Below are 17,873 nucleotides of genomic sequence, written 5' to 3'. Positions count from 1 at the left end.
TTTTGCAAATATTTTTAAATAGGAAAGAATCTCCTTATTAGAAAAGCCTCTACTTCACACATATTTTCTTCCCCAAACAGTCCAAGTGGTTCCATGTTTAGTATGTTTGTAAAGCGGTGTGAACAGAGATGTGGGACCGCAGAGGCCTCCCTCGTGGTGAAACTATGCCTGTTGATTTAGCATGCTACGGTTCCCATGGCATTACAGTGAAAAGTACAGGAGTATTATACAAGTATGACATTCCACAATTGTGTGTGTGTGTGGCTCCAAATTGCTTCAAAAATAGTTTTTATGGAAGCACATGAACCAAAATATCCAGGGATGAATAATAATGTGCAAACTGAATTGAAGAGAAGTTGTTACTTTGTGTCGCTTCAGTTGAGGTCATTGGCAGTCCAAATAGTATAGATAAGAGAGTGTGTGCTGAAATAGAAGTGAGCCGGAATCGAACCCTGTTGTGGTGTTTCAGAGGCAGCGGCTTAGACCACTAGACCACCCCAGGCCATTCAGACAAGATCCTTATCTGAGGTGACCATTGTGGTCAACAGTGATCATTTCCTTATAAATACACTTTCCTGTTGGTAATTTAATTCAATCTTGGAATGAAATGTCCCAACCACATGTTGGGACATTTCCCTATAAAATCTGCGTTGCCATGAACGCGTATAGAATCACAGAATCCAGACATTAAAACAGAATTCAACAATATTCCAAAATGTATTGAACTTAGTAGGTAAAGTACTAAATGCATTGAACTGGTTAGATTAAATTGCTCAAGATTTTCACAACTCCTGAACATTATGTATCAGTGATTCGTATTTCCCTTCAACTTCCTGAATAGTGAGTGCGCGTTTGTCTACCTCTGTGTAGCCATTAACGATGATGCTAGTGTAATGACAACCGTCTTCTGGGAGATGGAAAGGTTTTTCCAAAATGATATTATGATTATTTGCATCAATCCAGTGTCCACTCTGCAATCACATGAGCGCTACAGAAACATTGCAAATCAAACAATAGTATCTGGCTGGGGTGATTACAGCCCCCCAAATTTTAAAAATTATCCCAGAACCTCAAAAGTGGTCTCCTGATGTGGTTTAAAGTATTATTGTGGACAAAATCAAATGTGGTTGTTTTTCTCTCTATTTTTTTGTTGTTGTTTGAAAAACTAAAACCTGAAAAAAACAAATGGAATTTGGAGGGGATAAAACTAAACAGATTTTATAGGGCCCTAATAATTTAACCCTCGATGTACTTTAAATTCAACATTCAATTTACCTCAATCAATCACCCAACTACCTCGTACCCCAGTACACTGACTCAGTACTCCTGTATATCGCCTCGTCATTTTATTTTGTATCTATTCATACATTTTCTCACTTTTTAACTGCATTGTTGGAGTAAGCGTTTAATGGTAAAGTCTACAATAATTGTATTTGGCGCATGCGACAAATAACATTTGATTTGATTTGATTTAAAGCTATTTCTTGATCAATGAAAAGTGAACACGGTAACTGTCCAAATGCATTTCTGTTTTAACGGGCAACATTTTTGTTGTATTACAATATTGTTAAATAACAAGGATGTGAAAATGACAATCACAGTGTTATCATTGAAATGATCTATGTCGAGACAAATTAATGAAATTGTGTTAATTTAGAAACGGTTTATAGTATAAAACAAATTGGGATGTCTTCATTACTTATTTACTGTTCTATTACTTTTTTTCAGCGTAGAACAGGGGTAGGCAACACGGGTCCTCGAGCGCCGCAGGCACTTCATGTTTTTGGTTGAACTAACCTGGGAGACCAGGTGTATTCGATTCAGGCAATCACTGAATCAGGTGTGGTGCCTAGTTGGAACAAAATCGTGCAGTACCTGCGGCACTCCAGGAACAGGGTTGCCTACCCCTGGCGTAGACTGAAAGAACAATTATTGGGAGCGGCCACATTTTTTATAATTTTTATTTGATCTTATCTTTTCACTTATCAAATCACTGTGTTAATTGTAATATTCCAATATATTAGATAACACACCTGTACACACAGGTGTACCAGACAAACTGACAGTGGTGTGTGTGTGTGTGTGTGTGTGTGTGTGTGTGTGTGTGTGTGTGTGTGTGTGTGTGTGTGTGTTTCCTTCAGGTCAGCTGTCCATTCCTTGTGTCCCAAAGAGCCTAAAGGATTCCCACAGTCATGCTACAGGTGCCTTGATCCCCAGAATGGTAATAACACATACACGTACACACATACACATTTAGTGCATTCGGAAATTATTCAGACCCCTTCACTTTTTCCACATTTTGTTACGTTACAGCCTTATTCTAAAATGTATAAAAATATGTGTTTCACTCATCAATCTACACACAATACCCCATAATGGCAAAGCAAAAACAGGTTTATAGACATGTTTGTTAAAAAAAACAAAAAAAATGTATTTACATAACAATTCAGACCCTTTGCTATGAGACTCGGAATTGAGCTCCGGTGCATCCTGTTTCCATTGATCATCCTTGAGATGATTCTACAACATGATTGGAGTCCACCTGTGGTAAATTCCATTGATTGGACATGATTTGGAAAGGTATAAGGTCTGTCTATAAGGTCCCACAGTTGACAGTGCATGTCAGAGCAAAAACAAGTCATGAGAAGGAATTGTCTATAGAACTCTGAGACAGGATTGTGTCGAGGCACAGCATTGAAGGTCCTAAAGAACATAGTGGCTTTCATAATTCTTAAATGGAGTAGGATTGGAACCACCAAGACTCTTCCTAGAGCTGGCCGCCCGGCCAAACTGAGCAATCGGGGGAGAAGGGCCTTGGTCAGCGAGGTGACCAAGAACCCGATGGTCACTCTGACAGAGCTCCAGAGTTCCTCTGTGGAGATGGGAACCTTTCAGAAGGACAACATCTCTGTAGCACTCCACTAATCAGGTCTTTATGGTAGAGCGGCCAGACAGAAACCCATTTTCTATTTGGCCTGAATGTCAAGCATCATGTCTGGAGGAAACATGGTACCATCCCTACGATGAAGCATGTTGGTGGCAGCATCATGCTGTGGGGATGTTTTTCAGGGACTGGGAAACTAGTCAGGATCGAGGGAAAGATGAACGGAACAAAGTGCAGAGAGATCATTGATGAAAACCTGCTCCAGAGCGTTCAGGACCTCAGACTGGGGCATAGGTTCACCTTCAGACAGGACAACAACCCTAAGCACACAGCCTAGGCAACGCAGGAGTGGCTTCGGGGAAGTCTCTGAATGTCCTTGAGTGGCCCAGCCAAATCAAATCAACGTTTATTTGTCACGTGCGCCGAAAACATCAGGTGTAGACGACCTTACAGTGAAATGCTTACTTGCAGGCTCTAACCAATAGTGCCCGGACTTGAACCCGATCGAACATCTCTGGAGAGACCTGAAAATAGCTGTGCAGCGACGCTCCCCGTCCAACTTGACAGAGCTTGAGAGGATCTGCACAGAAGTAGTGTCATACCAAAGAACACTCGAGGCTGTAATCGCTGCCAAAGGTGCAATGTACTGAAAAAATATGAAGTACTGGATAAAATACCTGAATACTTATGTAAATATGATATTTCAGTCATTTTTTTGTGCGTGTGAAAGTTGCTACATTTTCTACAAGCCTGTTTTTGTTTGTCATTATGGGGTATTGTGTGTAGATGGATAAGAAAACAAATGAACCCATTTTAGAATAAGGCTGTAATGTAACAAAATGTGGAAAAAGTCCAGGGGTCTGTACACTTTCCGAATGCACGGTACATACACACCACTGTTAGATCTGTCACTCCCTCCTCTGGGCCTTTTGGGCTTTCTAACAGGCTAAACACTGGAGGTCAGGCTGTGGCATTTGACCTGTGAACCCAAGACAAAACAGCTTGAGCTCCAGGCCAGGGGATTACTATAGAGCGCTACTGTATTCACGGCAGCCCAGTAATGTTTTAGTCTCCCCCTCGGCCCCTTTCCTTCCCTCCTGTCCTCCCCTACTAATTCCCCTCAACCTCCCCCAATGTCTCCCCGTTCTCTCGCTCCCTTTCCTTCCCTCCTGCCTGTCCTCCCCTACTCAATCCCCACCACTTTTACCATATTTCAGGGCCTCCCCATGTCTGCCTCTCCCTCTCTCTGTCTCCCCCTTCTTTTTCCCCTGGTCTCTGACTCTACTAGTAGGTTTCCCGTGTCCTCCCCCTTTCTCCCTCCACCTGTCTTCCTCTGTTTACTGTCTCCCCCTTTCCCTCCCTTCTCTCTGCTGTTGTCTGATCCTACCGGAGGTCCTCAGTCATCACAGCAAGCCTCTGTGCTGGAGGTCAGTGTGAGGCCTAATGTAAGGTGAATAACTTGGGGCTGAGTAGCTAAGACCCAACTAGTGTATGTACAGAGCAGTACAGGGGACATATGTATCAAGCGTCTCAGAGTAGTAGTGCTGATCTAGGATCAGGTCCACTCTGTCCATATAATCGTATTCCTTGTGATCTAAAAGGCATAACTGATCATAAATCAGCACTCCTACTCTGAGAATCTTGATACTTATGGCCCCAGAGAACTGACATTGACTTTTGGTCCTCAGTACTGAAGCAAGCGAGTTGTTTTAACTTCCCTTTTAAGTTCTGACTGACTGGGGCAAGGATCACCAAGTAGATTCAGCCGCAGGCCAATTTTTTTCTTCAGTGGATGGTCGGGGGGACGGAACATAGTTACAAATCATTTGTAGACTGCAAATAGACCACAAGAAGCCCAAACAGATATAACATTTGACGAAAACACAATCATTTCAAACCTTTCTTACGTTTGTATACGATCAGATATCTCTATTATGCGTGGGAATACGGGAACATATTTCCAAAATTCCAATAACTTGGAGATGATTTCTCTGTGTTTTTACAATCTTTTATGTCCAACAATGAAAATTCACAACAACATAAAAAAATCTATATTAAAAAAAATATATATATATGATTTTTTTTGCTCAGAAAACTTGGGAGGCCAAATAAAACTACCCACTGGCCGCCAGTTGGGGAACCTTGGACTAGGACATGCCGTGTGGGACGCCTCATGCACACTGGTTGCCTCCTAAATGGCACCATATGCAAGGCATAGGGAATCGGGTGCCCATTTCAGCAGACACTGATGTAATGTTGTGAAAACAGATCAAACAAATGAAACTACAAACAATGAGGCAAAAGTGGCAGTTTGATTTGAATATAGATTGTGATAGTTACAGGGAGGAATAAAGATGACAGAGCCCACATCAGACATACTGTACCCCTGTACTATAGGCCCCCTGGTGGACAGTGGTGGGAGTAGTCACATCACTGTCAGTAGTCACATCACTGTCTTTCATCCCTTGCTCCAGTGTGTTTGCGTGTGTGTCCTGTGGATAGTGGTGTGTGTATTTCTAGCTGATTGTGCAGTGTAGGTGTGTGTATGGCCAGGGCAGCGTAGAAACAGTTACTGTCCCATTTCTGATATGATCATGCTTGACTTTAGCCCCTTTGCTCTGTTTGGTTTGGTTTTCATTTGGGTGGTCCACTCGATCCATGTGAAGTGTGTATGGCTGTTTGAACTTGTCTGTTTCTCTGTGGGGCCTGGCGTGACCTGAAACCTAATACTTAAGTACACACAATTAAGTTCACACCAGAGGTTACATGGGGAAATAGGCCCTTTCCCAGAGGTGTGAATCAGTTCAACCTGTATACAAGAGCCAGAGGCTTCTCACCACTCATGGTTCAAGGTTAAGAATTTATTTGGTTGGAAAAGAGGCGGGTCTGAGACCTGGTTGGCTGTCCCCGTGGAGATGGTGCCTTGACAAGAATAATTATCCAATCGGATATCCTGTTCTAGGATTTGTTCTGATCAGCTGTGGTGAAAATATCCCACTGTGCAGTAATGTCCAGAGTGTTTTCATAGTTTACAGTGTCAAGAGTGGGTAAAGTAACTGCCACAATAAAGGAAACACGAATGTAAAGTTGGGCCACCACGAGCCACCAGAACAGCTTCAATGCACCTTGGCATAGATTCTACACGTGTCTAGAACTCTATTGGAGGGTTGCAATACCTTTCTTCCACGGGAAATTCCATAATTTGGTATTTTGTCGATGGAAGATACTCAGGCACTGCTCCTGAATCTCTTGTTTGAGATATGGTGACTGAGACACAGACAAACAAACACACACAAACCCCCATATGGTCCTTTGAGACCACTCTTTCAAAGTCATTTACTCTAGTATGGTACATAAAATAATGGGCGACTGGGCATCTCTCTAAGCATGATGGGAGGATAATTGCTAAATTAACTCATGAACTACACCTGTGTAGAAGCACCTGCTTTCAATCTACTTTGTAACCCTCGTTTACTCTAGTGTTTCCTTTACTTTGGCAGTTACTTTCATATACAGGGCATTCCAAAAGTATTCAGACCTTTTTCCACATTTTGTTACATTACAGCCTAATACTGAAATGTATTAAATACACACAATACCCCGTAATGACAACTGAAAAACAGTTTTTTAGATATTTCTGCAAATGTATTAAATATAAAAAACGGAAATATCACATTTAGACCCTTTACTCAGTACTTTGTTGTCTTTTTGGGTATGACGCTACAATCTTGGCACACCTGTATTTGGGGAGTTTCCCATTGTTCTCTGCAGATTCTCTCAAGCTCTGTCAGGTTGGATGGGGAGCGTCACTGCACAGCTATTTTCAGGTCTCTCCAGAGATGTTCGATCAGGTTCAAGTCCGGACTCTGGCTGGGCTACTCAAGGACATTCAGAGATTTCCCCAAAGCCACTCCTGCTTTGTCTTGGCTGTGTGCTTAGGGTCGTTGTCCTGTTGGAAAGTGAACCTATGCCCCAGTCTGAGGTCCTGAGTGCTCTGGAGCAGGTTTTCATCAAGGATCTTTATGTACTTTGCTCCATTCATCTTTCCCTTGATCCTGACTAGTCTCCCAGTCCTTCCACTGAAAAACATCCCCACAGCATGATGCTGCCACCACCAAGCTTCACCGTAGGAATGGGGCCAGCTTTCCTCCAGACGTGACGCTTGGAATTCAGGCCAAATAGTTCAATCTTGGTTTCATCAGACCACAGAATCTTGTTTCTCATGGTCTGAGAGTCCTTTAGGTCCCTTTTGGCAAACTCCAAGCGGGCTTTCATGTGCATTTTACTGAGTAGTGGCTTCGGTCTGGCCACTCTACCGTAAAGGCCTGATTGGTGGAGTGCTGCAGAGATGGTTGTCTTTTTGGAAGATTCTTCCATCTCCACAGAGGAACTCTAGAGCTCTGTCAAAGTGACCATCAGGTTCTTAGTCACCTCCTTGACCAAGGCCCTTCTCCCCCGATTGCTCAGGTTAGCCGGGCTGTCAGCTCTAGAAAGAATCTTGGTGGGTCCAAACTTCTTCCATTTAAGAATTATGGAGGCCACTGTGTTCTTGGCAACCTTCAACGCTGCAGAAATATTTTGGATCTGTGCCTCGACACAATCCTGTCTCTGAGCTCTATGGACAATTATTTTGACCTCATGGCTTGGTTTTCACTCTGACGTACTGTCAACTGTGTGACCTTATATAGACAGGTGTGTGCCTTTCCAAATCATGTTCAATCAATTTAATTAATTAACTTATTTTTTGCTTTGTCACTCTGGGGTGTGTGTAAATTGTTGAAGAAAAAAACATGATTTAATCCAGTTTAGAATAAGGCTGTAACGTATCAACATTTGTTAAAAGGGAAGGCATCTGAATACTTTCTGAATGTACTGTAAATGCACAGACAAACGCATGCGTGCGTGCATGTGCGCACACACAACCACATAAATCCTGCTTTGATATGGTGCACCTCACATAGAATTAATTGGCCATTTATTTATTTTTGGTGCGTCCTTCTTCCACACGTCACGTGATTACAATCTTCCCGATGTACGCTCGTGCAATGTCATGCAGTAATGCTGTATTATGTCATGTGACTTCCCCCCCAACCGTTTTGGGACAGTATGAGGTGTCTTCAAAAAGACAAACATAATAAATAAATATGATTATGTACACTACATGACCAAAAGTATGTGGACATCTGCTTGTCGAACATCTCATTCCAAAATCATGGACATTAATATGGAGTTGATAACCCCTTTGCTGCTATAACAGCCTCCACTCTTCTGGAAAGGCTTTCAAATAGATGTTGGTACATTGCTGCAGGGACTTGCTTCTATTGAGCCACGAGCATTAGTGAGGTCGGGCACTGATGTTGGGTGATTAGGCCTGTTTCGCAGTCTGCGTACCAATTCATCTCAAAGGTGTTCGATGGGGTTGAGGTCAGGGCTCTGTGCAGGCCAGTCAAGTTCTTCCACACCCATCTCGACAAACCATTTCTGTATGGACCATGCTTTGTGCGCAGGGCACTGCTGAAACAGGAAAGGGCATTCCCCAAACTGTTGCCACAAAGTCGGAAGCACAGAATTGTCTAGAATGTCATTGTATGTTGTAGCGTTAAAATTTCCCTTCACTGGAACTAAGAGGCCTAGCCTAAACCATGAAAAACAGCACCAGGCCGTTATTCCTCCTCCACCAAACTTCACATTTGGCACTCTGCATTTGGGCAGGTAGCGTTCTGCTAGCATCCGCCAAACCCAGATTCGTCTGTCGGACTGCCAGATGGTGAAGCGTGACTCATAACTCCAGAGAATGCGTTTCCACTGCTCCAGAGTCCAATGGTGGCAAGATTTACACCACTCCAGCTAACGCATGGCATTGCGCATGGTGATCTTAAGCTTGTGTGTGGCTACTCGGCCATGGAAACCCATTTCATGAAGCTCCAGACGAACAGTTATTGTGCTGACGTTGCTTCCATAGGCAGTTTGGAACTCGGTAGTGAGTCTTGCAACCGATGACAGATTATTTTTATACGCTACAGCACTCAGCGGTCCCGTTCTGTGAGCTTGCGTGGCCTACCACTTCGCGGCTGAGCCGTTGTTGCTCCTAGACGTTTCCACTTCACAATAACAGCACTTACAGTTGACCGTGGCAACTCTAGCAGGGCAGAAATTGACGAACTGACTTGTTGGAAAGGTGGCATCCTATGACGGTACCACTTTGAATGTCACTGAGCTCTTCAGTAAGGCCATTCTACTGCTGATGTTTGTCTATGGAGATTGCATGGCTGTGTGCTCGATTTGATACACCTGTCAGCAACGGGTGTGGCTGAAATAGCCAAATCCACTAATTTGAAGGGGTTTTCATATACTTTTGTATATATAGTGTATGTATATATTAGCCTTAAACATGATTGTTAACTACAAGTTGTTTAAGGCTACAAGATATGGCATTCCTCCTAGAATCAGTACACCCATTCCCCAAAAAAGTCTAATAAAATAAATATGATTGATTTGTCAATATAATCTAACACATTAGCCTAACTGTAAGTCTCTCTGGATAAAAGTGTCTGTCTGCTAACTGACAAATGTTTTATGTAAATTGTATTCAGAAAGTATTCACACCCACTTGACTTTTTCCTCATTTGTTGTTTTTCAGCCTTAATTTAAAATGGATTAAATAAACACTTTGGATGGTGTATCAATACACAGAGTCACTACAAAGATACAGGAGTCCTTCCTAACTCAGTTTCTGGAGAGGGAGGTAACCGCTCAGGGATTTCACCATGAGTCCAATGGTGACTGTAAAACAGAAGAAAACTGAGGATGGATCAACAACATCGTAGTTACGTAGTTACTCCACAATACTAATGTAATTGACAGAGTGAAAAGAAAGAAGCCTGTAAAGAACAAAAATATTCCACACAAATATTCCAAAACATAATCCTGTTTGCAAGGCACTAAAGTAATAGTGCAAAAAATATGGCAAAGCAATTCAGTGTTATGGTTGGGGCAAATCCAATACAACGTATTACTGATTACCACTCTCCATATTTTCAATTAGTGGTGGCTGCATCATGTTATGGGTATGCTTGTAATCGTTAAGGACTGGGTAGTTTTTCAGGATAAACATAAATGTAATGGAGCTAAGCACAGGCAAAATCCTAGCTTTTCCAGTCTGCTTTCCACCAGACACTGTGAGATGAATTGACCTTTTGGCAGGACAATAACCTGAAACACAAGACCAAATCTACAATCTACACTGGAGTTGCTTACCAAGAAGACAGTGAATGTTCCTGAGTGGTAGAGTTATAGTTTTGACTTAAATCTGCTTGAAAATCTGTGGCAAGACCTGAAAATGGTCAGCAACCAATTTGACAGAGCTTGAAGAATTTTGAAAAGAATAATGGGCAAATGTTGTACAATCCAGGTGTGGAATGCTCTTAGAGACTAACCTACAATGACTTACAGCTGTAAATGATGCCAAAGGTGTTTCTACATCTGCATTGCTTGTTGTTTGGGGTTTTAGACTGGGATTCTCTATAAGCACTTTTTTTGATGGTAAAAGGGCTTATAAATCATTTTGATTGATACTAACATGTATTGTCCCAGTGTTGAATACTTATCAAATCAAGATATATTAATATTTAATTTTTCATAAATGATTTTACAAATGTTCACATTTTTCTTCCCGTTTGACATTACAATGTATTTTGTGTAGATCGTTGACAAAAATGTAAATCAAATTGATTTTAATCCCACTTTGTAACACAACAAAATGTGGAAAAAGTCAAGGGGGTGAATACTTTCTGAAGGCACTGTGTAGACCTTTTTTAAGAACCTGTAAGCTACCGTTTTTAATTTGAACTATAGTACATGGACTCGTATCTGCAGTGAGCCAACATTACTTTTATTTTTCTCTACGGTGGCTCTTCTTTTTGTCCAGCTTCTGTGCACAGTTGTATGTGTGTTTGCGTAAATATCTCTACTCTCACTGATATCGTTGTCCCTATCAAACCTGTACGCTGACGTACCTCCCCCTGCCTGTCTGTTAATTGGACAAGTGGTCCGACACTGAGCAGCGGCCTTTCTGTGAGGCATCACACGCGATAGGGACCCCCTTGGCAGCCCAGGTGGCCCCTCCATTCAGACACAGCCAGGGGCCGGGTCCCACAGGGCCTCCCTGGCCCCCCACTTGTCAGTCACGAGGGCAGCTTGTCAATCACTAGGGGAGTGCTTGAGCTTCCTGCTTTAGCCCGGGTGCTGTGACACATCCTGGCAGGGGGTGACTGGTGTCAGCCTGTCAACTGGAGGGGGGCTGTTGGAGCACACACACTCTCTCCCTCTGTTCTCTAAGGCTGGTGACTCCGCAGCAGAGGCAGGGCCCTAGTTCCTGTTTTACCTCACACACCTGCAGGCTGCCGTTAGTGCAGTCGGCGCTGCCGTCTCAGAGGTCACACGTGCCATAATCCAACCTCATTAAGAGCCCTCTAAGAGCCGGGGGAAAGAACGTACAATTGCCTATCACCAGATAACTCACCGCTGAGTGTGAAGGTAGCCATTTTTCACATGCAGCCATATTTAAGACTCAAACGCACCCCTGTGACCTCAGGGTTTCAACAGCAATTAAAACCGTCTTTTCACGTCTTTAGTGCCACACTGGCTCTGGTACAGGGCTCGTGCTCCCTACTGTAACTCCCACTCTGCCAACTGACAGACCCATGCATGTACACACACACACACTCCACACACATCTACGCCCATCTTCAAAGAAGAGTTCAGGCTGTGTGTGTTTGTGTGTTTGCTGTAGCTAAATGAACTAACAAATTGTAGCTAAATTAGCAAATTGTAGCTAACAAACTAGCTAAATGAACTAACTGTAGTTTAGTTTTATTTTGATAGGTGGGCATGGCTGGAACATTCCAACCATTGTCTGGTCTCTGTCAGGCCCTGTCTATTGTAGATACGCCACTATAAGGTTATTTTCGATACCAAAATATTTAGCCGTAGGGACAACAACCAAAAACAGAAAGCCGTTGAGGTGAAGTGCAGACAGACTCATCTTTCTCACCCTTAATTAAACCTCTGTAGCCGGGGCCATTGTTTAACTCCAACAATTGTCATTGAATTAAAAGTGTCGTGTCTTTTGTTCTGGCGATGTGTGCTGCTGTCAGGGGTCCTGCAGTTAATGTGCCATCACCACGCCTCATATCCGCATTAGACACCGCCGCTGATGTTATTTCCTCTGTGTGTGTGTGTGTGTGTGTGTGTCTCTCTCTCTCTCTCTCTCTCTGTCCTACATATCCCTCAGCAGGAGAGGAAGAGTGGAAGAGCATTACGGTGCGAGACGGTCATGTCATCCAACATCTGAGAAACCTGGGGCTCAGTGATACTTATGCACACACACACACTCAAGTACATATCGTATACATATACGCACGCACGCACGCTCGCTCGCACAGACACAAACACTTATAATTGAGAGACCTACGTCCCGTTTTCTTGCAGTTGCCTAATAGGAATGGAGATTTTTTTTAGATGTTTTATTGCGTCACTACAGTTGGATTCAGATGTTTTATTGCAAATTAAAAAGCTGAAAGAGTTACCTCTACCTTTTCTGTGAATGAGCAGTGTTTGCTTTTTGGATTTGGGTGTGGCACTCTAGTGAGTAAGGCTTCAGTGAATGGGTGTTGGTCAGGCAGATAGTATGACAGACAGGAAAGGATCATCCCGGGGTCACCACAACAATTATCACTTAGTGTCCACAAGGTAGAGAGGGTCACAGTGCCTTCAGAAAGTATTCACACCTATTGACTTTTTCAAGATGTTGTTGTGTTACAGCCTGAATTTAAAATGGATTAAATTGAGATTGTTTTTTGTCATTGGCCTACACACAATACCCCATCATGTCAAATTGGAATTATGTTTTTATTTTATTTATGTACAAATTAATAAACAATGAAAAGCTGAAATATCTTCAGTTGGTAAGAATTCAACTTTGTCATGGCAAGCCTAAATAAATTGAGGAGTGAAAATTTGCTTAACCAGTCACATAATAAATTGCATGTACTCTTCTTGTATGCAATAATAGTGTTTAGCATAATATTTTTTAACAACTAACTTGACAGAGCTTGAAGAGTTTTTAAAATAATCATGTGAAAATATTGAACAATCCAGGTGTGCAAAGTTCTTAGATTTACCCAGAAAGACTCACAGCTGTAATCACTGCCAAGGGTGATTCTAACATGTTGACTCAGGGTATTGAATACTTATCTAATCAAGATATATTACCTTACAAAGTACAAACAATATAAAAAATTTAAATTAAATCCATTTTAATCCCACTTTGTAACACAACAAAATGTGGAAAAGTAAAGGGGTGTGAATAGTTTCTGAAGGTACTGTAGCACTCTCTCTCTTTCTGACACAAACAGTTCTCTCTTTCTCACACACATACACATACCCTTACAGCCCCTCTCCTCTCTCTCTCTCTGGCACATACACAGACAACAACAACATCCCTCCCCCCCGTCTCTCTCGTACACACTAACACACACTAGTGATATGTCCACTGAGGTGACATTTCCGGGCGGGGGGGGGGGGACAGAGGATGACACTCGTGTCCACCCCTGCTTGAGAGGAAGTGGATATCAGAACACAACAGGAAAGACCGAAAAGAAAAACAAGCTGACATCTTTTTGGACATTAAATCACTTCCTTTAGGGCCCTGCGACTGACCCCTTAAGCAGGTTTACCGCCGAGCATCCTCTTGCTGGGCTGGGGATCGATCGTTGTGTGAGTGCTGTCTTACTCTTTCTTTTTTGGGGGGGTAGATCAGCTTCAATATTGCAAATAGATTGTGGCTCCTATCAGTGTTATTGTCTGCATCATTTCAAATTCTCCATGTATTTTTTTGTAAATATATATATAGAATGTTAAATATATATATTTTTCCATATACACTGCTTTCGGAAAGTATTCAGACGCCTGGACTTTTTCCACATTTTGTTGCGTTACAGCCTTATTCTAAAATTGATCAAATATTTTTTCCCCTCCTCAATCTACACATAATAACCAATAATGACAGCGAAACAGGTTTTTGGAGATTATACCTTATTTACATTTTGAAAAACATGTTTTTGCTTTGTCATTATGGGGTATTGTGTACAGTGCCTTGCGAAAGTATTCGGCCCCCTTGAACTTTGCGACCTTTTGCCACATTTCAGGCTTCAAACATAAAGATATAAAACTGTATTTTTTTGTGAAGAATCAACAACAAGTGGGACACAATCATGAAGTGGAACGACATTTATTGGATATTTCAAACTTTTTTAACAAATCAAAAACTGAAAAATTGGGCGTGCAAAATTATTCAGCCCCCTTAAGTTAATACTTTGTAGCGCCACCTTTTGCTGCGATTACAGCTGTAAGTCGCTTGGGGTATGTCTCTATCAGTTTTGCACATCGAGAGACTAACATTTTTTCCCATTCCTCCTTGCAAAACAGCTCGAGCTCAGTGAGGTTAGATGGAGAGCATTTGTGAACAGCAGTTTTCAGTTCTTTCCACAGATTCTCGATTGGATTCAGGTCTGGACTTTGACTTGGCCATTCTAACACCTGGATATGTTTATTTTTGAACCATTCCATTGTAGATTTTGCTTTATGTTTTGGATTATTGTCTTGTTGGAAGACAAATCTCCGTCCCAGTCTCAGGTTATTTGCAGACTCCATCAGGTTTTCTTCCAGAATGGTCCTGTATTTGGCTCCATCCATCTTCCCATCAATTTTAACCATCTTCCCTGTCCCTGCTGAAGAAAATCAGGCCCAAACCATGATGCTGCCACCACCATGTTTGACAGTGGGGATGGTGTGTTCAGCTGTGTTGCTTTTACGCCAAACATAACGTTTTGCATTGTTGCCAAAAAGTTCAATTTTGGTTTCATCTGACCAGAGCACCTTCTTCCACATGTTTGGTGTGTCTCCCAGGTGGCTTGTGGCAAACTTTAAACAACACTTTTTATGGATATCTTTAAGAAATGGCTTTCTTCTTGCCACTCTTCCATAAAGGCCAGATTTGTGCAATATACGACTGATTGTTGTCCTATGGACAGAGTCTCCCACCTCAGCTGTAGATCTCTGCAGTTCATCCAGACTGATCATGGGCCTCTTGGCTGCATCTCTGATCAGTCTTCTCCTTGTATGAGCTGAAAGTTTAGAGGGACGGCCAGATCTTGGTAGATTTGCAGTGTTCTGATACTCCTTCCATTTCAATATTATCGCTTGCACAGTGCTCCTTGGGATGTTTAAAGCTTGGGAAATCTTTTTGTATCCAAATCCGGCTTTAAACTTCTTCACAACAGTATCTCGGACCTGCCTGGTGTGTTCCTTGTTCTTCATGATGCTCTCTGCGCTTTTAACGGACCTCTGAGACTATCACAGTGCAGGTGCATTTATACGGAGACTTGATTACACACAGGTGGATTGTATTTATCAGCATTAGTCATTTAGGTCAACATTGGATCATTCAGAAATCCTCACTGAACTTCTGGAGAGAATTTGCTGCACTGAAAGTAAAGGGGCTGAATAATTTTGCACGCCCAATTTTTCAGTTTTTGATTTGTTAAAAAAGTTTGAAATATCCAATAAATGTCGTTCCACTTCATGATTGTGTCCCACTTGTTGTTGATTCTTCACAAAAAAATACAGTTTTATATCTTTATGTTTGAAGCCTGAAATGTGGCAAAAGGTCGCAAAGTTCAAGGGGGCCTAATACTTTCGCAAGGCACTGTATATTGATGAGGAATTTATTTTATTTAAAAATAAGCCTTTCTGAATACTTTCTGAATTCACTGTATTTTCCTTCTTTATTACCCTACCACCCCTCCCCTAATTGGAGTAAACTATTAGACAACAATACTTAGGCTTGCACTTCGACCTTATACATACTACATACATTTCACGGGAATTATATTTTGCATGATCTTGTTTTTAGTCCCAGCCTTCAGCTCCCCTTAACCCCTCCCATCTATCTCTGAAGACCATCCAGTTTTGATTTCTAGCTGCCGTATATTTTTCTACTATGCTGTGATGTTTCAAAAAAGTTATATATTTCTATTCTCATAGTTTCTACATAGTTTCTACATCAACATGTTTGCTATTGATGTCGTTTTGTATATCCGTTCATAAACCATGTGACATGGAATCGGTACATCAAAAATATCCTCCCAACTATTTTGCGACCTGTGTGGCTCAGCTGTACATTTTTTCGTCCTTAAATTAAACTAGTATACTTTTTGTAGGTATCACAATTTTCTTTATCCAATTTTGGTCTTTAATGCAGGGCCAACAGACAAGTTCCTTACCTTTCCTCCATTTTTGGGGTAATGCTGCAATCAGTTGCATGTTTGACAAAACTCCATCAGTCCTATTTATGATATCATTTACAAAGATTATACTGTTTAAAAAAAATAATAATAATTAAAGTATTTTTTTAATCAATTACTATATTTGAGTTGAACCATAATATTTGTTTAGGCTTTTCTTGTGGATTAAACTCAAATTAAAATCAGCTTTCTATTGCTTTTTAAAAAATAGATATTTTGGAGATTGTTTCATTTTCAAATAACTGAAAGTCAGAGGTAATCTGAATGATAGGAAAAATACCATTCTTGAACATGGCATTCTTACTATTCTGCTAGAGAACCAGTTTATTATTTTTTTTAAAGTTTTTAAGTTTTTAAGTTTTTTATCCGATAAAAAAATATGGTGCACACATAAATTGGTTTTAATCCAGAGAGGTTAGGATAATGATCTAGATCCTCTATGAAGCTGTGCAGGGATCCAAATAGTGGATTATAAGAAAACAATAGTCAGCGTACAATGACACCTTTGTTTTTAAGCCCTGGATTTCTAGCCCCTTGATATTATTTTTGGATCTGATTTTAATAGCTAACATGGTCATAATAAATGCATATGCCGACAGTGGACAACCTTGTTTTACTCCTGGTGACAATTTAATACTTTCTGAGAAGTAGACATTATTTACTATACATAACTTTTAACTCATTGTATAAGAGATTCTCCAAAATTAAAATAGTCCACGCATTTGTATATAAATTCCAGTCGTACTTTATCAAAGGCGTTTTTAAAGTCAGCTATGAATACCAGGCCTAGTTTCACAGATTTTTCATAATCTTCTATTGTATTATTATCTCCAATGTATCATCCATGTCAAAATATAATAATAAAATAACTGTCTGATTAGGATGAATAATATCCAACAATACCTTTTTAATTCTATGCGCTATGCATTTTGTTAGAATTTTGGCATCACTACACTGAAGTGTAAGGAGTCTCCAGTTTTTTAGGTGGACTGGATCTTTATATGGATCTTTATATTTACCATCTTGGTCCTGTTTCAGTAATAGTGAAATCAGACCTTCTTGCTCAGTATCTGATAGTTTACCATTTTTATTGAAGTCGTTAAAACATGTTATTAACGGAACTTTGACAAACATCGAAAAATATTTGATGAACCTCAACTGGTATGCCATCCATCCCTGGAGTTCTCCCAGACTTGAAGGCATTAATTGCATTTAGAAGTTCCTCCTCTGCATTTAGGCCTTCACATTAGTATTTAGCTGTTAATTTTACACTATTAATAGAAAAAAATCCTTACAATTAACCTCTGTTAGTGGAAATGAATGAGACTGAAATGAAAACAAATGGTCAAGGTACTTAGCCTCTCCTTTCATAATATCGTTTGGTGAATCATGAATGACCGTAATTTCTAACAAGTTTCTGTAAATTATTTTTGGTAGCATTTCTATGTTGAAGATAAAACAATATTTGGTTAATTTTTTTCCCTTATTCCATCCAGTTCGCTTTATTTTTATAATATATTACACTTGATCTTTATTTATTTCTTTCTTTCTTTCTTGAATAAGTTCCTCCGTTTCTGTTAGTTTTTATTGCTATCTGTCTGTACTGTTAGTTCCTCTATTTCCTT

The 17,873-nt window shown here is 40.9% G+C and overlaps 1 protein-coding gene across 24 annotated transcripts in view; it reads left to right on the top strand.

The window, feature by feature from the left end:
* Positions 1-17,873, top strand: part of LOC110523998 (adhesion G protein-coupled receptor D2) — a 160,921-nt gene that overhangs the window by 117,536 nt on the left and 25,512 nt on the right. For 8 of the 24 annotated variants that reach the window (XM_090235113.1, XM_090235118.1, XM_021603246.3 and 5 more), the window contains 2 exons: positions 2,142-2,221; positions 12,180-12,466. In XM_090235113.1, coding sequence (XP_090091239.1) covers positions 2,142-2,221; positions 12,180-12,236 — 137 coding nt within the window. In that variant the 3' untranslated portion in view covers positions 12,237-12,466. Of the gene's footprint in view, positions 1-2,141; positions 2,222-12,176; positions 12,467-17,873 lie in introns of those variants that run through there. The other 16 variants (XM_090235111.1, XM_021603245.3, XM_090235115.1 and 13 more) reach the window with 5 other exon arrangements.

Source organism: Oncorhynchus mykiss, chromosome 5 (genome assembly GCF_057628025.1).
Source record: "Oncorhynchus mykiss isolate SJ-2025 chromosome 5, ASM5762802v1, whole genome shotgun sequence".
NCBI lineage: Eukaryota > Metazoa > Chordata > Actinopteri > Salmoniformes > Salmonidae > Oncorhynchus > Oncorhynchus mykiss.
Note: the sequence above shows the minus strand (reverse complement) of the source record. Positions and strands in the feature narration are given on the sequence as shown.